The 25,847-nt window shown below is 39.3% G+C and overlaps 1 protein-coding gene across 9 annotated transcripts in view; it reads right to left on the minus strand.

Annotated features, from left to right (window-relative positions):
• Nucleotides 1–25,847, minus strand: part of FBXO38 (F-box protein 38) — a 53,874-nt gene that overhangs the window by 5,344 nt on the left and 22,683 nt on the right. For 3 of the 9 annotated variants that reach the window (XM_082724311.1, XM_082724315.1, XM_082724312.1), the window contains exons 8-17: nt 25,650–25,743; nt 24,317–24,447; nt 20,538–20,708; nt 18,741–18,883; nt 17,244–17,454; nt 10,695–10,814; nt 9,197–9,376; nt 6,943–7,677; nt 1,902–2,002; nt 1,600–1,702 (exon numbers count right to left, since the gene is read on the minus strand). In XM_082724311.1, the coding sequence (XP_082580437.1) occupies nt 1,600–1,702; nt 1,902–2,002; nt 6,943–7,677; nt 9,197–9,376; nt 10,695–10,814; nt 17,244–17,454; nt 18,741–18,883; nt 20,538–20,708; nt 24,317–24,447; nt 25,650–25,743 (1,989 nt within the window). Of the gene's footprint in view, nt 1–1,599; nt 1,703–1,901; nt 2,003–6,942; nt 7,678–9,196; nt 9,377–10,694; nt 10,815–17,243; nt 17,455–18,740; nt 18,884–20,537; nt 20,709–23,827; nt 23,958–24,316; nt 24,448–25,649; nt 25,744–25,847 lie in introns of those variants that run through there. The other 6 variants (XM_082724313.1, XM_082724314.1, XM_082724316.1 and 3 more) reach the window with 4 other exon arrangements.

Here is a 25,847-nt window from a genome sequence, read left to right on the forward strand (position 1 = left end):
GAGGTCAGTTTGGGCCTCAGTTAGTCATTTCGCCCACCATTAACTCAGTCAGCAAATATCCAGGGACAGAGATTCTTACCTAGGATCCCTGGTCTCATGATAAGCTGAGCTAAACAATTTGGTTTAAGGGCAAACAAAAGGCAGGGCCTGAGGCCATGCGATCCATCACTAGATTTTGAGAAGATATGGGGAGAATGAATCCTCGGAGTCAAGTGCAGAAGTGAAAAATAGATTCTCCAAGAGATGAAGAAAGAAAAAGAATAGGAAGTCAAAGCAGCCCAAAGGCTGCGAGGCAGATTCTCAGATCTCAGAGGGGAGAGTGCTAACAGTACTGCCTTAAGCCAGGCTGGGCTCTTCTGCTGTTACAACTTCTGGGCTTCTGAAGGGTCCCCCTGATTCTGGTCTAGGAGCAAAGTCCAAGAGGAGATGGTCATTTAGTAGATATTTTAAAACTTCGTTGACTGAAATGGAGTAAAGTATTACCTCTTAAGGGTGAACATAGGGTCTAGAGATTTCTAGAATTTAGGAGAGAGGTAGCATTTAAATCATTTTATCTCTTCTTTCTGGAATTCTCTTAGTGTATGACAAACTGTTTGCTAAGGATTTCTTTGCTTTGCTTACTCGTAGTAACAGACAAATGCAAAGAAAAGAAAGAAAAGAAAGCCCCTAATACTCCAGTACAAATATAATACAAACTAATAATATTAGGTATGCTTTGAGTTAGCAGACAGACCCTCCACTATATATGTGTGTACATATACACGCACATGCACTTTCTGTATTTAATCTTCAAAAATATGTGTTTATAGGGTAGACCTAATTATGTATAATTTAAAATTGAAAAAAAAAATGAACACAGACAATATATAACTTGTCCAAGGCAAAAAAACATGTCATATCTTCATAATTCTACATGGATAGGTATAAAAAACATAATTTTGAGTGAAAATGGAGAAATGGACATATCATACATGCGAAATTTTAAAAGCTCACATAAAAAATACCCTACCCTCTTATTTGTTCATAGGTAAATACATTTATAAGTAGAGATGCACCATTAAAGGCATGAGTAGAGGAGGTGAAGGCTGATAAGACGAGCAACGTGGGACAATGGAACCAAAAGGAAAAGCCTGAACTAAGGATAACGTGCCACAAACTGAAATTGATTGATGATGTCAATCAGACCTACAGCCATTAAGTATGTAAGGCACAGTCCCCACTTGCGGCAAAAACAGAAACACAAAACACAAACAATGTCATATAGCACGGCCAACGGTCGAGAGAGGATTCAAACTGAGATCTACTTGACTCCAAAGCCCACCATGTTGTGAATCTACTCCATCAGATCAAGTAGCAATTATCATTTGGAGGAAAGCAAAGGAGGCTGTTTTAAGAGATGAAGTCTGCACATGCTCCCTCACAAACACTGTGGAGGAACTGCTTGAGAACTACAGAACAAGGACAGAATTAGAAATAGTCCAAGGTAATGATTCCTTTGAAAAAAAAAAAAATAAAGAAATGTTACTGTAGTATTTACGAGTCTTTAATTCTTTAAGCTCATCTGTGATGCTTTTGGATGACACAGGCCTAGATCCATACCATGGATGAACATCATCTTGGGACAGTCCTTTAACACGAGATCTGTGATTCCACAGTTGGTCATAGTGACTCCAACAAGATTTTTGGATTTTAATACAAGGACCTACAAGGAGAAAAATGTTAAAAGATATGTCTTTCTGCAGATTTTTGTTTTAAAGTGTAAAGGTTTTCACTGGCACAAGTTAAGAAGTAGCTATTACCAATTTCTTCTTTTAGGGCAGAAAATTAAAAAGATGGAAACTTTAATGATTATTCAGGAATGTGGCTGAACTGAAAGTTAAGTGGGGTTTTTTTCCCTTCACCTGCACATGGTCATCCTCAATGACAGGGTCACTGGTACTGGTGGACTTATCTGCTGTCCGCTTTCGCTTCATGGCATGACGTGGCTTTGTTTTGGCAACTTCTAGAAAAAGGCAAGAGGAAAATCCAATTTTTAGCCATTAGCTTTCTTTCCATCAAGAGAACACATTCAACTGCGTATTGCATATAACTCTATTTGAGGCAACTCTCAAATCTATGACTTGGTTCCCAGTCGGGTATCACCAGATTATATCCCAACAGAACACATGACCGCTATTTCCAACTAACTATTCCAAAACAAAATCGCCCTCCATTATCTCAAGCCAGGTGACATCATACAGGATTATCCCTTCTCATACTTTGGCCATATCAACAATCTAATTGGGTATTAACTTTAACTCCTTGTTATACCCATCCTAAATCCCAGTAGTATTGAGGATGGGTATAACAACTCAAACTACTGATGGATTAAACTCACCACTTTCCTGCTGAACTTTAAATTACTAACTACTGCTTAGTAGTTAGGCCTGATATCTATTCTCAATTTTATTCCAAACCATGTCCTAGTCATTTGCCACCACCAGAGCATATGAAGCCAAAATCATTCTAGCTCTTTCTGCCTCAACCTTTCCTGACCTCACTTTTTGAAATTCTACTCATTCCTGAAAAGTCCAGCTCAAATACCACTTACTCTAACAAATCACGTGGGCCCCACAAAACTTCTAAGTGGTTCTGTATTCCCTGCATACTTGTTTTGTTTCTCCACTTAAACTAAAAGCTCCCTGAAGGCAAGAACATTGCCTTATTTCATCTTTGTGTCAATGTCAGCCACTAGCAGTGATCTAAAATGAACATCTACTGAACAAACGGCACTCGGCATTCACTGAATGAATGAAGGAGTGCAATGCAGGTGCAGAAATGGAGTAACAATAGTAACAAATATTTACTGAGCGCTTACTGTGCATCAGGCACTTTACTAAGGGTTTTACTTGCAATAACAGAATCTCTGAGAGAGATTATTCTCCCCGTTTTACGTATGAGGAAACAGAGACAAGGGACGGTAGAGCAGCCTGCCACGGTCTTAGTGGTGGACCCAGGAGGCAACACCAGACAATGAAAAACCTGCAGTCTTTTAACTAGCCAGATCCTGGCTAGTAAAGCCCTAACTCATTTACTAGTGCTGTTCTAAAACCTGGCAGTTTAATTGTAAGAACAAATATTGTGTTGATTTTATTTAAAGGCAAGGTCTAAATTCATCTCTGAAATTTTAACAAGCACATACACATTCTAAGACATGACACTAAAAAAATCACTGTCCTTATTTTTGACAAGCGTTCTGTAGGAGAGCATTTATTGAGCGCAGTAAGGTTGATCTTCACGAATTAAATCTCACCCCGCTGCCTTTGGATACCACTACTAGATTACAAACATCCTACTTGGTAAGTAACTTCAAACAAAGTTTAGAAAGAAAGATAAGGAAACAAGGTGCCAATACTGCAAATTTTCAAAAGGCTTTGGTTAGATGGGAACTCTAGAGATCTAATCCAAGTGCCATCCGCCCAACCCCAGAACCTTTCATCTACCATTTGAAACCTCTGTGAAATCTTACAATGCAAACCAACTGAAAGGAGCTACCCTGGTTGAAAGCTAAAAGAGAGCCTAGGATTTCTACCCATGAACCCGAACAAAACCCTGGGGTTCCGGAAAAAGAAGAGAACTATTGATCTAGCCAGCCCACTGAAGGCCTTCTTTCACAGTATTCCTGAAGGAACTTCATGCAAAATCTAATTATCTTTATTGACAAGGAATCTGCTAAAGGTACCACATTTCAGATGACAGATAAAATTCATACACCTCTTACAGCCAATTAATAGGACCTGGTTTGTCTCCCAGTACCCGAAAAATGAAAACAAACAAACACAGATCTGCTTCCATTCCTCTACGGCAGTGTTGAAACTAGAATCTTCTGCAGCATTCTCTTTTTATGATCTGATTCTCAAACTTTTCACCTTCCAGGAATGCTCTCCCTTAATTGACCAGAGCATGGGGTTCAAAGTTAAATTTCCTGCTCTCCAGAGTACCCAAATTGGCAGTTCATATTTTCTAAGAAAAGTTGTAAAACAGAGTCACACTTTACATGTAGATGAGCATTAAAAACAAAGGCTTCCAATGTAAAAGAAAAAAAGAATTCATGTTTTTTTTCCCTCATGCCTCCCTCCTTGGGGACAATTCTCATGATTTCATACATCAACCAGCGTCAACATACCTCATACGTTGGTTCCTACTACTTATTAAGTTCACAATTATTCACTGAGCCCCATACCATGTAACACATTGTGCTAGAAGCTGGGAATAAAATGCCAAACAAGCAGACATTGTCCCTGCCCTCATGGAGCTCAGTCTATTAGAAAGACAGACAGTAAAACACAGAATTACAACACAGTATAGTTAACATTGGTGTAGAAGACATTACAGAAACACAGAAAACAAACAAATTCAGTTTTGGGGTGTCAGAGAAAGCGGTTAGTATTTATGAGACCCATACCAAATTAATCTTAAATGTTATTTTTTGATAATCCAATTAGTTATTTTGTGATATTTTATACAGTATACAATGAGGATACAAACAACTTACAGGTATTTATTCCCCAAATAAGAATTCACAAGATAGCTATGTTAGCTTCTAACAGGGTTTTAACACAACATAAGGCCATAATTCGAAAACCAAAATAAAAACTCAAATATTTTCTTTGAAAAAGTGATTTTTTAAAAAATCCATAATAATCAAATTTTGTTCCTTTATTACAGTGGATTTTTCTCCTTAAAACTCTGAAGAGCAGAATGGCCAAGAGATATCAAAAACATGCTAGATCAAAAATAGTAAGTTGAAAGCTACTCAAATAACTTGTTCTTTCCAAAAGAGATCCAGAGAATACTAAAATCAGCACTTTGATTCTCTCTAGCAAAGTTGTTACTGAAAGAAAATGGACATTTGCATTGTTGAAAAAATATGAGGTGGTAATTTACCTACTGTACGGTTAAACACGCATTAGAAGTCTTCTCAAATTGAAAAAAATCATGACTGATATAATTTACCTAGGAAAGTAAAAGTGAGGGGTTTCCCCCCCCCTAATTTCTAAGAATTCTTTAAGCTAAGAAAAGTTCTAGACCTGAAACAAGTCAGAAGGAAATGGCAGAGGACAGTGGAGCATAAGACGACAAAAAAGTCAAAGCCCCTAGGGTTAATATTAAGTATTTATATTAAAAACAAAAACAAAAAAACCCCACCACAAAACAGTAACAACAAAAGACAAAATGAGACAAAAGACAAAATGAGAGACAACACAGTCCTTAAAAAGGAAGACTCCACACTGTAAAAATAACAATTAGCTTTTCACTAGATCAATGTAATGAATTCCAAAAAAATCCCAAGATTTGCTTTTGGAGCGTGACAAATTATTGTAAAAACTATAACAATAAATAAGAAATGCGTAACTAGCCCAGGAAATTCTGAAAAAGAAAAAAGAAAGAGGACAAAACACTGGAACAGAACAGAGTGCCCAGAGACAAAACTAAGCTTATCTCAGGCACATGACACAAAAATATTTCAAAATAATGAATGAGAATGGATGCCGATAAACAGCACTGAAACAACTCTGACAATTTGGAATAAAAAAATTTAGTTCCTTCCCACAGATTAAAATAAAGAGCTAATAAGCAAATGGATAAAAGAATGAGAAAATATGAACAATGATCTGAACCATGCATAAGGAAGGTCTTCCACTGCAGAAAATAAAGAAATCATAAAGGTAAACAAGTAGATCTGACTTGACAAAATGAAAAGCCACGCAACAAAAGGCGTCGTCACAGGAGTTCCTGTGTAACGGGCACAGAGTTCCCGCATGGGAGGATGAAAACGTTCCGATGGATGGTGGTAATGGTTGCAGGACAGCGTGAACGTACTTAACGCCAATGAAACATACACTTCAAAATGGCTAACATGGTGAATTGTATGCTATGTATAAGAAAAAAAAGTACGATAGAACATTTAAATTTTAAGGGAAATGTATTTTTCATCATATGGCAGAACTAGTGTTTGTAAAGCATAATGAAATGTGTGAACAAAACTCATATTCTATTCTGAGTTTAAGGTACTATAATTAGTACATAATTAAGGTCTTATATTTATCTTACAAAAGCTTATTTTTGTTAGTTTAGCTCCACATGATATGACTGGCCCTATTTAGCATATAAAAAAAGAACTAACTCTACATTCTGGAGCTAATTTTAAGATCTTCAAATTAAGGGAGACCTGGAGAAAATTAAAATATATTATTCATTGATAGCTATTTATGACTTAATAAAGGCAGGAGAGATTACTTAAAAATTAGGTCAGAAATATAAACAGAACTATGAGAAATGTGCTTACCCCATCCAATCCATTGCCTTGGCATATACATTATAAATGTTATCAATGAAATTATATACATATATATGTTTTGAATATATCTTCACCAAAAATAATTCTCAGCCAAACTACCTACTTACCTGCTTACCTCCTGGCAAACCTAACTGGAAGCAAAACTAGATTTCAGAAAGAATTACTAAATAGTGCAAAGGTAGACACAGGGGTACACCCATATGCTATGTTTCCCAGCCCCAGCAACTTCAGGTCCTTACCTTTTGGCTAAGGTTTAAAGCTTCACTAAGAATCGTAACTTCCCTAAATATGGGCTGGGAGCAGAGTTGCACTGGGGACTTAGACATCAGAATCAGTATGGTATTTAGGGTCAATATACAGAGTTATATTTTTCCCAGAAGCTTAACTGAGTTTTCCTGGGCTGGAGGTTTTACAAGATGTTTCACATGCCTTCCCCCCACCCGCACCACTGGTGAAAATTAGTTTAAACCCTGTATGATCACAGAACCCCAACACAGAATTCCATTTGCCAAACTGGCTTTATGGAAGCAAGCTTATGGAACGAGCTCATGCCCCTGGCAAGGCCTGCCCTGCAGTTGCTAATCCTGGCGGTATTGTCATACCTGACTCAGATACCAGCGGTACATGGGAGAGTCTGCTCCTGGCCCTTGTTAGGGGCCTCCGAGGGTAGTCTTCATGAGACTGCACGTCACAGCTCTCAGGCTGGGAGCTCCCCCTCCTGTCCTCACCTGTAGCCCCAGAGCCACTCCCATTAGTCCTCTCATCATGTGCTGGGCCTGAAGACCCCCCTTGTGGCAGAGTCCTAAAGGAAAAGGCGGATCTCGTACCATCCGGGCCATTCACAACACAGGCTCGGCTGGTTGAAGGACGTTCCTCATCAGAACACCTGCTAGTTCTCCTTTGGGATTCCTGGGGCCTGTGACAGCAGCATCTGGGGCAGACAGAACTCTCTGCATCACCCTCCTCCATGGCCTCAGAGTCCTCTGACCCACCGGGGGAGCAGACACACTGCCTGGACACATCCGCTTCTGAAGGGCTAGGCTCGGAAGAGCCGCCGCTGTTCACCGTCCTTACAAAGTCGGGGCTCTGAGAAGCAGTGCTGTGTGAGCTGGAGGTTCCCGCTGTGCTGGCGGTGGCGCTGCTGCAGCTGGGGTAAACATCCTTGTTTTTTTTCTTTTCGGGAATATCCCTAGCTGCTTTCATATCGGCTTTGATCTGCTCACTGGTGACCTGACAGCCTTTCTCACAGCTGCTTTCCTCGAGGGGAAACTGCTTCGATTGGCCCATCTGATGGGAGTTGTACCTCTTTCGAAGTGGAGTCTTGCCTTTTCCACTTACTGCTTACAGAAAAAGAAGAATGGCCCGAGGAAAAGAAAAGATTTCAGTACAAATTCTGGACAAAAGGCAAGAGTAAATTTGGAACAGGAAACAATGTACACTAATTTTCCTCAAGTACAATGGTGACCACATCATTCGGCTGCTCACAAATTCTCTATGGTCTCTAGTGCCCACCTGGTTTATTCTCCGCTCAGCCTCCGCGGCCCACCAGGATCTCGTTCCAAGCTGGCTGTCTGTTCTCCGCCCCTCTATGTGCGGACTACACGCTAGCCCAAACTTTTCTTTGAACATACCCCTGCCGTGCTACCTCCAGGCCTTTGTTCTCACCCATTCTTCAGCCTTGAGCCTCTGTTCAATCTCCCCTGTGCCCCCACCCCGATGCCCCTGGAGGCTATGCCCTGCATATTACCATCTACACTGCTGGCCTGACTCTTCCATCAGGATAGAGGTTCCCTAGGAGAGAGGGATCATGATGTATTCATCTCTGCATCCCTCACCGCACCTACCAGTACCTGGGGCACAGTAAGGCTCAATGAATATACAAAGGAATACTTAAATAAGATTTTCTCTGGCTGACAGATCTAGGCTCTAAATTCAGAAACTGTACATCCTAGGAAACAGGTTAGTCAGCTGGTTACATTTCTTTCCCTCAATTTTAGTTTCCATAAAAGCTCCTTTCGACCCCAGTGTGAAAATACCAGAATTTTTTGAAAGGAATAAAATAAGAATGGAGTACTCAGTCATTGGTTAGTAAATGATTCCAAGTCTAAAGAACTAAGCTTTCCACACCCAAAAGTGGTTATATATTTCAGGGCCAGTGTTAAATGTACACCGAACGCTGAAACATATTAAGAAGTGGGGTACCCAAGGGAAATTAGTGGATAAATTTTAAAAACCTCATCCTTTGCTCAGGGTGATATGCCCGTAGTTCTGAGAAACAGAAGGTAAGGAAAGACAAGGAAGAAGAATGAATCGAAGGTTAAGAGAATTATAGTTTCTTGGTGAGACAAATGGGAGAGGCTGCTGACTAGATGTAAGGGGAGGCAGGGATCCTAAGACAAACTGCAGGACTCCCTCAAGCACCAAACTAGTCACCAACACTGACTAAGCGCAACTAGACAGAGTATTAGCTGGTGGAGTGGTTGTTTTCTCACTGCTCTGGACACCTTAGGAGTCATCCCCCACGTGAAGCCCAGGCCTCTCACTAATCCCTGATACCCTGATGCCACAAGGTCCTAAAGCCTTCACTGTGGAAGTCACAGTCCTCACATCTTCCCTTCCCTGAACCCTGTTTCCACAATTCCACAATATTTTATTGTGCTATACTTGTCCTCAAGAGCGCCACCCAAACTGCCCTCTCCCTTGGGATACTGTCCTTCTCACCTCCTGTCACATTCCAAAAGGAATGCTAACTGCACCACAGGCTGTGGTAGGGACACATTATATAAAGGTCAAGTGTGTTTGTCAGTTCTCATGATGGCTCCCACTAACCAGTCCCAGCAAGACATTCCTTCTCACCTGACAGTTCCCTGGACTGCACTGACTCTCCAGATTTTTCTTCACGTTCAGAGTAACGCCGAGCACCATTCTTAGGAATCCAGACTTCTTGGAGTTCTAGACTATCTTCCTCATCATCACTCTCTGAATCATGAACAGTAATTGGGGTTGGTTTTACTACACGCTGAAGACCACTGGGTCCTAAAATAAAAAGCACAGGCCTAACAGTTACTTCTTGCCAAGAAAGGCTCTCACTTTAAGTCTTGTTTACAGGGATCTGGGCTCACAGGGATGCTTTGGCTCTATGCAGCCTCTCTTAGCACTCATGTTGATGGAATATACACGTTTCTAAAGGCAGATCAAAATAGAAGATCGTAGATCATCCCCCTTGAGGACATTCACTATTTGAAAAGGTCACATAAATCCTAAAAATAACCAAGTAAGTCATAATAATCATTTAAGAAGTCACCTACTTTCCCAATTTTGCAAGTATATGAATAAAGACAAAGCAAGGGAAGATGAACCTTAGACACCTATAGACTGGCAAACTCTACAGTCTTTAATTGAATATAGGCTTTCTCATTAGAAGTAGCAAGATATAGTCTTGAAAGGCTAGATGCATGTTACAGTTTGGTTAGGTACTTATATGTATATAAAAAGTGTCTTCTCTGCTTGGCAGTACAGCTTGTAAACGTTTAGTCTTATGACCCAAATCTGACAAATGACTGAAGTTCACTCCACCAATAAAGTGTAAGCTCCAAGGAACCTTGCCTGTCTTGTTCCTGTCACATTGTACAATGCCTGGCACAGAGTAACACTCAATAAATATTTGCTGAATAAGTGACTGCATCTGTAAGACACTTAAAACAAGGATAGTTAAAGATATTTTCAATTCAAAGACAAATCAGCATTCCAACAGACCAGGAGTAAGAAAACTTGGGTTCTAATCTCAGTGCTGTCCCTTTAAGGCTGGCTGAGTGGTCTGAAGCAAATTATTCAAACTCATTCTGAAAGACTATTAGTTTCCCCATATGTAAAACATAGGGTTGTTCTGGGTAATCTTTAAGGACCTTATGACTCCATGGAGCCTGTGTAACACACCCAGGGGCAAAGAGAGACAAGATCTTGTTCTGTTAACTAAACCAGGTCGACCTCTCCACTCCTGCTCCTCCCCACCAAAATGAAGGAAGAGGACAAGCAAACTATTCAGTCAGGTCATTTATTTTCTCTATCAATAATCTGAGTGCTTTCTTTCTACACACACTTACACACAAAAACACGCATGTGAGAGCACCAATACAGAAAGAGAAGTTGCTGCCACAGTTATAAAAAATCACAAACCTTAACAAAATATATATTATGTGTGTGTAGCAAGGAGAATATCAGTATAATATGGTATCAATAGCATATAACACATCACCAACCATAATGTTTAAAAATAATCACGTAGTGCTTCACTTTCTTCATTCGAGTCAGGCCCAAGCTTTGATAACCACAAATGTTAAAGTCACATGATTACCTGCTTGTTCCTCGTCAACATCCACAGGGATAACCGCCTGACTTTGAGCTACTGTCTCCTGTCCGCTCGCGGCCACCACCTCTCCGTCTTCTGGCACCATGTCTTCCATCTCATTCAATGCTTCAACAAAAATAAACACAGTCAAAGTGAAACCAAAAGAAGTCTAAAAAAAAAAACCCCAGCAGCAGGCAAATCTGTGGCAGCCACGAGAAACGAACAGCCCCGTGATTATTGGGTCTGCACTGGAAGAACAGCCTACGGCAGGGCTTCATCACACAGATGCGAACAAGCAATGCCCAGCCGTTCTATGGGAGAGGAAATCATGACGGGAAGGCAGCACTTGGTGGAGCCAGTCCATCACCGTAAGAGGAAAGCAGGGAGAGCGGCACACAGCGGAGAGAAGAAAAGCACCGCATTCACTCCTGAAGATGTCACCAGGAATGGCTCTAGGAGGCAACTGTGCCTTCCTGTAAGCGATCTGCCAGATAGTAGTGAAGGCCAGCTACTGGAAGACCTCATGATCATTTTACAAGCAATTAGTCTTGTAAGTATCTGCCAGCTACGTCAAGATGCACTGGGCAGACAAGCTCAAACTGTACACTTCCTCTCCTACTCTCTGAAGGTTCTGGTATCATTTTCAGCTAACCCAGGCCAAGGATTATGAACAAATACACTAGCGCATTGTTAACATTTTACTATCACTCAAATGTTTTACATCAAAGAGTTTGTGACAGTTATTAGTGCCTGTCAGTGAATGGGAATGTGTGATTTTACTTATATCTTTCTAGAAGATGAGCACAGTGAGCAATTTCAGAATGATGCTCACTTTTCTAAGAGGACCCTAAAGGAAATAATTCCTGGCTTTACCAGTTTTTTACAATATTAAATTCAAGTCCCTCAAATCAGCAGTCAATCTAGTACCCACTTACAACCTAAGCTTGCATGCCTGATCTCAGTATTAGTCTTGCCATAACCATACTATCTTTCCATCTGCAGCTCGGCCATGAGCCCAATGGCCCCAGAGACTGCGTCTAGCCTGTACATCATCGTATCCTCAATGCTTAGGGCTGCTCAAGGGCTACTGCTGGGAAGTCAATCAACCATTTGGATGACAAGAAAAAACAAGATTCTGTTCCTAAAAGAACTAAAGAATCTACTTAAGTAGACAAAACAAATTCAGTTAACAAATAAATGAGGCAAATCAGGATGACAACAGAAAGATACCATTCAGCTAAATGTCTCTAGGATATACAACAGTAAAACTGGAGATTTTGTGGGGACAAGGGGATTTGGCCTTTAATATACACCAAACCACATTCCCCCTTATATTCAGTCTCCCATCTCAAATTCTTGCTCCACTCCAGACCTCAATTTTCTACATTTCTTTTAGTGTCCAAAGGAGGTCTGACCTTGCCTACAAATCTTCCATGATAAAAGCCAATCGATTTTCTTCTTTCATTCAATTCTTATGAACAATCATGAAGAGCAGTAGTTATCATGTACATACTCCACGCCTGGCTATCGGCTAAATGCTTTTATATACATTACCTTATTTATTTCTTATGGCAAACTCACAAGGACATTATTACTAGCCTCATTTATGCAGCTGAGGGAAGTAATTTGTGAGGATGTGAACTGAAGTCTGTTTCCTGAGTCTGCTACAGTATAGGGACAATGAGTAGATGGGACATGTATAATCCCTGCTCTCAAAGAGAATGCGCATGTTCTAACAGAGATGTTGGATACGTAGAATTAGGTCAGAAGAGACTTGCTAAGTGCTTCAACAGTCCAAGTGCAAGGGGAATATAGATGAAAAAGGAGCAACTAGTTTTCCTGTTGGGCAGGGAAGTTCTCAGGGATAGGAGGTGACACTTCCTAAACACTGGGAAGCTTGCTACATTTTCCAGAAGAGTTAAGTATTCCTGTGACAGAAAGAATAAGTGTTTGTACTGAAATGAGGGTGTAAAAGAAAATAAGGCTAAAAAGGCAGCCTAGGCCACAGGCTGTGAAAAGCTTAGAAAGTCCTGCTAAAAAGCTCAGAATTATTTCTCATATGCAGAGGCAGACCATTAGAATGGAAGTACATTCATATGCCTATGTGGATAGGGTTTTCCAAAGTTGCTGAGCAAGAGCTTTTTAGGTTGCAGGGTAACCTGTAGAGGTATTTCATATAATATCCAAAAGTTACTTTATATTTAACCTCTCTCACTGCATTCTTCCTTTGGATATTTATGAAGCAGCCACTCCAATGTGTCACTGTTCCTAGGTGCAGAGAAAAAGTGGTAAAATCCCAAGAAGACGCAGCAGTTAGTGTGACAAAGGGGCGAGCCTGGCACAAAGGAAGCATGGTGTATGAGGTGGGGACAGGCCAGATCATGTAGGGTTTTATGGCCCCAATCAAGAAACTGAACTTTTTTCCCCTAAGGCAGTAGGAAGCTACTGGAGTCTGAAGTAAGGGAGCAACGTCATCGGGTGTATGTTTTAACAACACTGCTCTGGCTGCTCTAAGACCTAATTTTAGCTGATCAAGAGAGAAAGTAGGGTGCAGTCTGAAATGTATTAAAGCATTCAGATAAGTATTTTTTACCTGGCCTTCTTAGATTAAAAAAAAAGTGGTATAATTGTGGTACAATAAGCAAGGAGAATGTAGACTGAATAGCAAGATGCTTTGAAGACAGTCAAAAAAATTCTTGCTAAAGGACTTGATGCCATGGAGAATAGACAGTAAAGAAAAAAAGAAAGAGTATCTTGATTTTTAAATGAGATGGTAATACCCTCGGGCTACAGAAAGTGCAAATGATTCTTGGTTTAGATTTTTTTGTTTCAGAGTATCATTAGGACAGTAAATTTTTTTCAGAGTAATTTTAACTTAACAAAAATTATGTACGCTATCTTTTAATCAAGTATCAATGTTTACCAAATGTTTTGCTCAGTTTAAATGTTATTTCAGTTGTAAAAAAAATCCTGTTTTAATATGTAAGCATAAATCTTAATGGATTTGAGCAGTTTTTTACAAAGATATTAGCTGGTCTCTTCTATAAAAGCCTGATTAGAAATTCAAAACCTTTATTAAATGTACAAAATAAAGGAGAACTCACTGTCCTTTAAGAAATGATTTATATGCAATAATTTCTAATATTAAAAACGTTACTTAGTGGTTGACAATTATCTGCCCAAAACATAAAACAGAATGCATTTACTGTGATTTTTTTTTAAACTATAGTTCACCCTTAGACTAAAGATTTTCCATAAATCAATGGTTCTCAAACTGGGCTCCAACCAACAGCATTAGCATCACTTGGGAACTTATGAGAAATGAAAATTATGTAGCCCCACCCAGACCTATTAACTCAGACCCTCTGAGCGCTAAGCCCAACAACCTGTGTTTTGACAAGTCTTCCAGGTAATTCTGAGGCACTCAAGTTTGAGAATCACTGCCAAAAATAAAAGCTGCAGAGCAATTCACCTAGGTTAATTCATCTTAATGCAGGGCAGAGGACAGTGGTGAGGAAAGGGAGAGGGGCACACCATTTTTAAAAGTAGTAAGTACCCAGAATTTATGTGATAAATCAAGATAGAAACTTAGCAAAATTACATAGAGGCAAAACTATGCTTTATGGTTACAATTAACTCAAAAGTAATTATATTAAAATAATTTGGCAAAATGCTTTAGCAATTATAAAAGCATGATTTTGACACATTGTAATTTTATGTTAGGCAAATGTGAATTGTTAGAAAATATGAATATCTATTCCTCAATTTTAGAGTGCTATAAAATGCAGGTAATGAACTTAAATTCCCAATTAACTGGCCCATAATAAAGGATTCTAAATCTTAAGAATTTTGGAAGTACAAATCTAAGAATGATAATCTTGAGCAAATTATAATATTTTGATAAATCACTACTCTCTAAAGCAATGAAGTCTTATTTCCAAAATAAGATGATAATGATAATGTTTGCTGAAAAACACCCATGACTTATTATAGCAGTTTATAAACAAAGCTACTTAACTTGTATAAATTTTAATTTTAGAATTACATGATGCTCTTCTTTTAAACTCTGCTAATTGATGCAAGCTGATGAAGTTAAATATAACAGGGCATGAAAGAGTGGGGGGCCTCTGCTTCATTCTGGGGTTGTTCCAAGACCACGTAGAGGCCCATGCATGAAGTTTTAAAATTCTAAATTAAGGAAAGTCAACATATCAACACGACTTTCAAACGAAAATAATTTTTAAATTATCAAGATCATACCTAAAGAGTGGAAGCATCAAATGTTAATCATTTCAACAAATACCAGGTCCCACTGATTCCTTTTAGTTTGAATCTCTGTACCACTATTTAACGAAACTTTTTTTTGCTTCTCTTTCATATTTGTTCTTTCCACCCCTGGTTTTGATCAAAAGTCACACAGCCTTTCTCCAGTTCCTATTTTTTATTTAAAAGAACTGACCTGATACGTAATGTAATAACATACAAATAAATACAATGCCAACTCAGGGAGATCTGTGGAACCAATGTTTTAGGATAACCTGCAGTTCCCTATAGTATTGTCATCATCAGTGGTGTTCTGAGCCTTCCTCTGGTTGAAGGTGTTTAATTCTTCAAACCTGGCATTAATGTAGCTCCTTTGCTTATGAGCCCTTAACAGCATTTGAAGATAGTGTACTTGACAATATATACCTCAAAATGTGGTCTGTATGCAAGTCTCTAATCTCCTGAAATCTTAGTTTACAATGTTAGTAGATTTAAGTTCCACTGTTCTCTCCTATAAATCAAATATAGCGTTCTTGTACACATTTTGGTCTCTGCTGCACCAGTATGTGACTTCACAATGGAGGCATTCTCCATTCTGTACGGAGAAGCCTATGGCCATCTAACTTCCAGTGGAGACTATCATCTGTCCAGTACATCCACTGCAACCACAACTGGGTACCTAGGATCTGCGCAGGTCTGCGCTAAAGCTGCTCTAACAGTTTTCCGTGGACGGTCTGTGTCCTCTGAAGTCCAGGTCCCTACGGCATCACCGATGAGTATAATGGCACTAAGGGAGAATAAAGCTAACAGACAACATCTGACCTCCTCTTCCTCCTCCAGTACTAGCACCTGCCGGCTCTCCACTTCTGTCTTTGTATTTTGGAGGTGGATGTCAGGGGGAAGAATTAACCGTAAGTTTCAAATGTCTAAAAGTACTCATGTGGAAATAAAAAGTATGAAGTTGTATATAACCATGTTTACTTCAAAAAGTCAAAAGATCAAAGGTAGAAACAAAGGTTTGGAATTCATCGGCATATTCTATGATCGGAATTCATCGGAATATTCCATATTCCAATGATAACAAAGCTAGGAAACTGAAGGAACTTCTGTAGAGAAAATGATAGAAAAAAACTGGGAGATCAAGGACCGAAGTAGAACAGAGGGGATACTGAAAGCAAAGGAATCCGAGCAGGCATGCCTGGTGAGACACAAGGAAAACCAGGAAAACAGTTTCGGAAATTCCAAGAGAAGAATTATTTCAGGAAGGTAGAAGCGGGCAACAATGACAAATGCTGCTCAGATGTCAAATATGACAAAAGACGAGAAACGACCACTAGCATTCTCAGAAGAGCCACTGGTGACTTTGCCAAGAGCCAAGAAGGAGAGTTCTACAGAGAGCACGTGAAGTGAAGACAATGCCCAAGATGATGATTAGATCAGGCTCTATAATATACTAAGAGCAATCCTAAAGGAATGTATGCTCTATATGCCCTATGCTTTCGTGATGAAAGCAGGGACGTAACATCACGGGACCCCATTTCTCAGTAATCACTGTGTCCAAAAGAATGAGTAAAGGGGCAATGAAAACAAGATAGCTTGAAGAGATTCCTTTTCTGATTCTTATGGGCCAACTGGGAAATTGGAAAACTTAGTAAGAAAACAACTTCCCTTCATCCTCACTCCCCAAAAGAGGCCATACAAGCCCAAGAGCACATGGGCTGATAGAGCAGGTGTTCCGTCAATACTGAAGAATGCACTGGTAATTACATAAGTGAAATTCAATAGGTCTTTATTGGCTCATGTACTTATTAGGTGGGTGTTTGTGAAGACTTAATGATGAAAGGTATCCAATGTCTAGCTACAATGTCTAGCACATGACTGCTATTCATTTTTTTCAGTTCTTGGACATCCAAAAATGGTCCCCCAATGAAGTTCTATCTACTGATCTACTGGTCAGGAAGACATAAAGAGATGTTCCTTCACCCAAATCCTGAAAGTTAAATCACAGGCCAGGTCTCTTAGGCTCACTGTACCCTGTACACCATCTAAGGCTCACTGTACCCACTGTACACTGTTACAGAGTCTAGGGACAAGAGGCATCATAAAGATAGCTTTGAAACAAGCCAGCAGATAGGCACATTTCATCCTCGCCCCATTTGCCTTGTCAACCAGGTCCCCCATATGTAAAGTGACAAACTGCCATACGGGGAGAAGGAAACAGAACAGGGTCAGAGAAATACAATCCAAAGTAAAAATCACTTCTGTGTGGAGCTCACAAAAGATCTGGGTTACCGTCGGCTGCAAACTGCTGCTCTCCTGGCTGCAGGTCTTGCCGGAAGTCGTTCTCCTCATCAGAGTCATCTGGGTGATGGTGATTGTTCTCATGGATGTTGGCATTATTCTGGGCATTGTTATCATTGTCATTGTTGGAGTTCTGGTTGCTAACAAGGGCCGAGGAAACTCCAATTCCCGTTCCTGCACTCAGGCCGACTCGAGCACAACCCTAAGGCGAGAAGAAAACACATGTGTATTCAGTCTGGTTAGTATAGAACACTTTGTTTTTCATATTCCTCCATTTCACCTTGATCTAAGAATATTTACAGAGTACTACTTTCACATATGTATCAAGCACCTCATTAGAGGTTCATAAGACTTCAAGCAAGATGCAGTGCTATTGGTCTGGATTTACAGATAATGAAATGCAGTGGAAAGAGATCTGGGTAAGAGACCGGTAGGTGCTAGAGCTGGGACCTGAAACCCAATAATCTGACCTCCGTTCCTGAGCCTTCCCCGCTATACTGTACTGCTTGCACAGTGGGAATGTAACCATTAAGAACTGAAGGAGAGAGAAGATAATTAGCTGAAGCATTGTTTTTATTACAATGACAGCAAAAGTCTTATTAAGCAGGTTTTTTTTTTTAATATTTTATTTTTTTATTTGACAGAGGAGAGAGATCACAAGTAGGCAGAAAGGCAGCCAGAGAGAGAGGGGGAAGCAGGCTCCCCACTTAGCAGAGAGCCCTACGCAGGGCTCGATCCCAGGCCCCTGAGATCATGACCTGGGCCGAAGGCAGATGTTTAACCCACTAAGCCATCCAGGCGCCCTGGTTAAGCAGTTTTAAAATAACATTTCGTACAACAGACAATCTCAGGTTTTCCAGGATTTTCAACTGCACAGAAGAGAGAAGAACAAAGTAAAATATGTCCAAAATGAATCCCTAATCCATATTTACATCTGAGGTTCTTAATTAGAAATTTAATCTCCCGGTTAACCTGGGTGGCTCAGTGGGTTAAAGCCTCTGCTTTCGGCTCAGGTCATGATCCCTGAGTCGGGATCGAGCCCCACATCTGGCTCTCTGCTCAGCAGAGAGCCTGCTTTCCTTTCTCTCTCTCTGCCTGCCTCTCTGCCTACTTGTGATCTCTCTCTGTCAAATAAATAAAATCTTTAAAAAAAAAAAGAAAGAAAAGAAAAGAAATTTAATCTCCCAACTAATTACTCTCTAATAAATTTTGACCTAGCTCAAAATTTCCACCTTTGCTCGTATCTCACCTTCAGCTTACGGAACTGACAGAGACAGCTTTCCACTTACTTTTTCCTTTCCCTTCTCTGGAGACCCCTTACCAGAGCAAGACACCATGCAAATTATAACCTGTATGCCTTCATTGTAAGACAGCAGTAAAAAGTCCAATTGTAATAATGTAAGGGCATATTATTAGGAAAAAAAATCACTGAGGTTTTGTTTTCCTCCTTGAGTATTAAAATAAACAATTCCCTCAAATGTGACTTACTTTGGGTGGTTCACGAAACATCTGGTCCAGTGAAATAAACTCGAGGCTGGGCAACAATTCAATAAACTGGCCAAAGGAGTCCAGCTTCAAAGCATGGCACCGCACTAAGTTGATATCGACCAATCGTGTCCATCTTGAGTGGTCTGTTGGGAGAAATGACATGGCCAGAGAGTTTAACTAACACTTTGTCCATTACAGATGAATTCTGCTTTAGGTCACAAAGATTTTCAAAACCTTTTCCTTTAAATAACTTTGATTTTATCTCTCATGATCTCAAAAACTTGATGACTAAATTATGATCTCTTCTTACCTAATTTCATTGTGGAAACTACATGGCTTGGGAATTATTAACTTGAAACCAAGTGAACCTTAATCTAAATGTGATCCATTCAACAACCTACATGCCTATTCAACAATAGGACACTAAAGAAATGTTGGTGCATCCATTTAACAGAACATTATGCAGCTATTAAAAAGAATGAAGGAAAATTGAGTATGCTTGCTATGGAAAACTCTCCCCCAAGTACTCGTAGTGTAAAAACCAAGCTTACAGGAGAGGGTATACCTGAAAAGGTCCTTTGTATATATAAATCATTTTTAAATGCTACACATGTATAGGCTGCAATATGCACAAAATAATCTGTCCAGAGAATATACAAGAAACTGTTGATGGTGGTTACCTTTGAGAAGAGGAGACTTTTCATTTTGTACCTTTCTGCACTGTTTGGTATTGTTTACCAAGTGCATGTATTACTTTTAGTTTTTAAGTGTTAACAGGAGTTCTGAGTGATGGGATTATAGGCCATTTTATGTTTTCTTCTTTATACACTTCTGTATTTAAGAAAACAAACAAACCAAAAATCCAATAAATGTTATTTTTTAAAAGTGATCTATGCCTGCTACCACCTAAAGTTTGTATTTCCCAATAACTTCTTGGTGCAGCTGGGCTAGGGACAGAATTTCCACTTCCAGTAGGGGAGACATGGCCATTCTAAAGAGTAAACTCAAGAGATGCTCCAGAGCTTAAGAAGAGGCTGGAGATGGGCTCTATAAGGAGCTACAGAAGCCCAAAGAGGCAACTCAGATAGGAAAGGAGGCTGTTTTGCAGAGGTCAGTGAGGGGACTTGATTTGGTAAAGAGGATGTCACAATGAAAACTCTCTAGCTTGGAATTTATTTAAAGGTTTGTGAATTTAGGTATTTAAGAAGGGTCCTGAAAGAAACAAATTAACAGCACTCTCTTGGGGAGGAAAAAGAACTCCCCATATAAGGAAATGTATCAAGTACAAAAGTCACACTCTATACACAAGGGGTCGGGTCAGCGGGGGAGAGCTGAAAAAGCTTAAAATTTTAAGGCAAATGAAAATTTCACAAGTTAATGCTAAATATGTCACCTAACTAAAGTTTTTTTTTTTTTTGGTTTTTTTTTTTTTTTAATACATACCCACTTTGTCCTTTCAGATGATGTGCCATTTGAAGGTATTCAGAGAAAACAAATGTAATATTCCAGGCAATAATTCCTAACCTTAATTTTATATGCCTGGCTCAAAAAAAAATCAGGGCAGTTGACTCCATAACCCAGACAGTGCCAATTTCTAGGCAGAGAACATCAGGAGTTCAAAAAGGCAATGACAGAATACTTCCAACTTGGTTATCAAAGGTTCCCAGCACTTGTATGACCAATCTTATAAAATATCTACATTTTACATTAGGAATACAATTCATATCACACACAGAAAATAAAAATATATATTCTTTTGAGAGCAGGCAGACATAGCCATAGTTAAGCCTTCAGTACCTGAGATCCAATTGTATGGGTTATGAAGATGAGGGCAATTATAAATTGCCAGGTATTTGATACAGGAAAAAACTTCATTGACTGCCTTCATGCCTATATCGGTGATGATACCAGGATTTTCTACCACATCAGCCAAGCCATACTTTACCAGATCTGCATTCGCCATTCTACCTAAATAGAAATCAGTTAAAAAAAAAAAAAGATTCTTAAATGTCATGGAATGTTGCTGAACTCTTTAACATCCAGTATATTACTCTCTATGATCGTTGTGTTTCATCGATCCATCATCAGGTTCAAGTCTGAATACAATTTTAGGTACAAATGCCACTTATCTTGCAAAATAAAAATTTATATTAAAAGTCAAGGGATAGCTAACAGAAACATTTTCAATTCTCTAAAAAAGGGGAAAAAAAAGTAAAAATTCTTAAAGTAAAACTGAGGGATATATTGCATTGGTTCACACTTACAGTGAAGTTTTAGCTTTAGCTTTTAAAAAGAAAAATAAGATCTTAAATATGTAATTCTCTTTTACGGTATCGGGATCATGTTTTTGGAGTCAGGTATGCCCAGGCATAGAAAAGAGTAAACTGGTAATTCAGGGTCATTCTTAGAACACATGGGATTGGTTAGTAAAGATGTGACCATCCCCAGATAACGGAATTCTAACTCAAATACACCTACCCCCTCTGCCAATGAGGATGGGTATCAGTAAAAGATAATCCTCGTCCTAAACTGTGGTGACACTGGAAATCAACCTCATTCCTTGTCTCCTGTCCTCATTTTCCCCCTGTTCCTGTCCTTACTCTCCAGGATGGTCTGCTTGACTACAAGCAACCTGAAGGAAAAGGGACTGTGTCTAGTTAGGTGACAGTCACATTTTCAATGACCAGCAGGGTGCTGGGGAGACAGGAACTTAATAAATGTCTCTCACAATCCTTACTACCACCTGCCACCAAGTACAAAGAAAACACTGTTGCTCTGGTGAAGATGCCCCACACACCTTACAGGGATTTAAAACAACTATTAACTCCAAACTCTTCCTATTTTACTCTACTGAAACTGTAGTTTCAGTCTATCACCTACAGTCCACATTTTTGATATTTATTGTCCATTTTCTGCAGATTTACCTTAATTCGTCCTTTACAATTCAGCCGAGCCATTTTCTTTAGCCTGCTGTAAAAACATTTTTCTTGCCCTTTGGACTTGAAATTTTTCTAAAGATTGGGTACATCTTGAAATGACCCTGTTTCTTTTCTGCATAAATGTTGTAACCTGACATAACATATCCATCATACATTCATTCCTTTGAGACCACCACCTTCTTCCACCTCTTGGGTTCTCCTTGATTGTCATGTTCCCTCAAGAACTCTGATGACATCACCTAGAACACATTTCTGTTTCTTTTTCTTTAGCCCACAGATCAGCTAAAAGTAAAAGCTACCATTTACTAAATGCTTTCTAAGGGTCAGAGATTGTATGATAACAGTGGTTTTATTACTGACGACTCCAAACCACCCATGGAAAAAATGACAAGTGGTCTTATCTCTACTTAACAAATGAGAGGGGCGCCTGGGTGGCTCAGTGCGTTGAGCCGCTGCCTTCGGCTCAGGTCATGATCTCAGGGTCCTGGGATCGAGTCCCGCATCAGGCTCTCTGCTCAGCAGGGAGCCTGCTTCCTCCTCTCTCTCTGCCTACTTGTGATCTCTGTCTGTCAAATAAATAAATAAAATCTTTACAAAAAAAAAAAAAAAACAAATGAGAAACCATGGACTTAAGAAGTAACTTGCCCAAGGTCCCATCACTTGTTAGAGGCAGGTCTCAATTCCACCTCTCCCCATCTCCAAAGCCCCAGCACTAAAAACAACACTGCTCTGGTTTTTAATGAGTTTTATATCCCTATCACCTTTGAATAAAATTCTGCTATCATAAATCTATGAAAGGAAAACCCCCCTGTAAGTATTCATCTTTGGAACACTTTTCTTCTACCCGTAACACACAGCATCTGCTTTTCAGCACATCCATTTCCCCAATATGGCCCTGTCATTTTTCCCATAAATGTATGGGGCACAAAGGTTGATATTTCTATTGGTATTTGGCCAAGTCTTCATAACAAAACAGAGATCCAAGTTCTACTAGAGGTGATGCTACCCCTACCCTCAGGAGAGGCACTTCAAAATCTAAATTACTGCGAAGAGTGAGATTAAGTGGCAAAGTATGAGCAGTGACCACACGTTCCTCCCTGGATGCTGCTAGAGGCACTTGGCGCCTACAGTGATAGATAATCCTGGGCTGTCTTTGGAGGGTCGGAGGCAAATATGTATCTGGAGAAATGGATGAACTGCAGCAAATATGAAAACAAGAAATGTTTATGAAAAGGTCAAGACAGAGATTTCAATATGAAAGACACTATGAAACATGCTGAAAAGCATAACGTAGCAGTAGTCTAAAGATAAAGTGCTTTTCTACGGAATGTGTCTTTCAGGGAAAGAGACACAATTGGGAAATAGCTGGTTATAAAGATAACCCTCAAGAGAGAATCTTTCAGTGGGCCTAAATGTGGCCATCTTGAAAATACAAAATTTGTCAAGTTTTGAGCTTTGGGGAAGAGGAAAAAATAAAATTACAGAAAGCTAAAAGTTTTGCTGGGTTACGCAGAAGGTACTGTAGAAACAAGACAGAGAATGTAAGCAACCTCATTCAAAACCAGAAAAGCCTGGTATCAAATACATTAATTTTATATGAAATGACTATACTAGGTTAGCATTTTAAAGCTACGTTGGTGAAAAGCCAATCTTTTTCAAGGTTATACAATAAAAAAGAATTCCTATTAAACTGGCAAAAAGATAATGATTTGATTTCTTAATCCTTCACATGTAGTAATGAGCACTGCAACAAAGAAAAAGCAAACAAAACAACAGAGATGTCCACTAAAAATGAAAAAGGACAACAGCCACTTGTTTGACCTAGACTGTCCTGACCAGAGGAATCAAGTCTTGTGTTCTTTTAGGTGCAAACTAGATCCTAAGAAAAAATGCCATCTGGTATGACAGTGAGTTTAAGAAAGACTTGTTAGAAATTACACGGGGAAGAAACAATTCTTGCAAAAAATAAAAACATGCTGACGGTGGAAATGCTCTTGCATGTCTGATTAATGTCATGTAGGAAAAAAGCTTGAATAATGAATTGACATGCATTCAAACCCAAAGGAATGAGTTCCCAATTGTAAATACATTCCAGAAAATGCTGTCAACAAGCCTTCCAACAGCAATCATCATCAAATGAATACTGACCATTATGTGCTCACACTATCTGGGAAATCCAGAACCCCCAGCGGGCTTATTATGGAAATGAAGAGCATGGACAGGGAATGGGACCTCATCTGAGAGGACCATCAAAAGCTTCAAGAAGTGTGGCAGATCAAATTCAACAAATGGAACCAAGGATGACATTCTGTGAAAAAAATGAAGCAGAATGGGAAAGAAACTTGGGCAGCAAAATGAAGACAATATCAAATGTAGGTAAGGATTTTTTTTTTTTTTTGCATACTGTTAATCGTTATATTTTCTATAATATGCTAAGTCAGAGGCAACACGGGGGGGAAAAAAATCACTGACACTTCAAGTTTAAATTAAAAGTTCCTTTTTCAAGAAGGCAAAGCCTGTAAGACTTTAAGCTGTCTTATATTCAAGAAAATATCACGCATCTTAATTCAAGTTTCAGTTTTTCAAGTAAGTTCTTTACAGCAATTCTAGGGAATAAAATGGTTGATTAAGTCTTACTCTGCAGCAAAAACTCATCTACATATCCCAGATGAAGTGTTTCAAACTGGGGGAACTCCAGCTCTGCCATCTTTAGGGCAGAAAAGACGCCATCTTTGGTTAGGGAAGGCTGGATCCGAACTTCATGTAACCTATGGAAAAAAAAAAAATATCAGAGTAAAATAAAAAATATCAGAATCAAAGGTTCTTCCTAGCATAAGGCTCCGAAAGAAATTCACCTTACTGAGATGTCACATGCAAACAACTTTCCTCTACCAAAAAGCATTAGAGATGTTTCCTGTAAAGGAGCATTTTGTTAAGTGTGGACATGTCTTAGGTGGTACACTGCAGTTACATTAACAGCAAGTTACAAAATAAGAATCGTATATGCTTTCTAATGTTTGCTTAAACCTGATTAAGTCCAAGTCAGAATCTGCAACTGGTGCTGATTATTCAACATCTTTTTTTATGCTGCTCTTAAAAGTGCCATTTTAACAAAGATCATAGTTCCATAACGAGTAAGAATACCTACTTGCTAATACTTAGAAACAGTTTTTTTTATACTCATAGCATTCTTTTTAAGCGTTTTGAAAGCAAGAATTTTGAAACTGAAAGAAATGGTTAACTAGGGGCACCTGGGTGGCTCAGTAGGTTAAAGCCTCTGCCTTCAGCTTGGGTCATGGTACCAGGGTCCTGGGATCGAGCCCCACATCAGGCTCCCTGTTCAGCAGGAAGCCTGCCTCCCCCTCTCTCTCTGCCTACCTCACTGCCTGCTTGTGATCTCTGTCAAATAAGTAAATAAAACCTTAAAAAAAAAACCACTTAACTCAATTTTAATACAATATAAAAGCAGAGGTAGACCTTTGATCTGCAGGATACCATAAACGTGGCATAAACTGATATAAAGACATTATATTAAAAATATAAAGGTGTTACAAGGTCAGGATTCTTAAAAAGCTGACTTAAAATACTGATTTCTGAATAGCAAACAGTGTTACCAACTAGCTAAAATAATTCCAAAAATCAGAGAAGGTTGAAAGAATGGTTCCCAAGAGAGCTGCAGACACCAGCATCAGTGCTGACTTCTGGTGGACCTCCAGAATGTTGACTGCTTTTCTCTGACGAGACCACACCCCTGCAAGAGCTTGATGGGTCTGGAGGGCAGTTCAGCTGTCATCAGTTGTAAAAGAAGACTATCACTACCAAGTGATGCTCTAATGCTATTTAAACAACTCCTTTATATTTCACATCTAGACAAGGCATAATCAAACTTCCTATACACATTCCCCCAATCTTTGCAAAACAGGAAAAAACACTACTCTAAGACAAAAGACAACATCAAGAAGAAACATACCTACGAGCAGCAGTGATAATGAGGTAACCAAGATCTACTTCAAGAGCATTTTTGCAAGCTCCCAAAACGATAGTATGCAAATTTCTAAAACCACCTAGGTTAAGGGAGAAAAGAAACAAAAACAGTATTTCCTTTGACCACAGCACTTTTAGTAAAGTATTTAGATGCATTTTAGATGACATTTATCTGGTTAAAAGT

This window comes from Mustela nivalis, assembly GCF_964662115.1.
Source record: "Mustela nivalis genome assembly, chromosome: 3".
NCBI lineage: Eukaryota > Metazoa > Chordata > Mammalia > Carnivora > Mustelidae > Mustela > Mustela nivalis.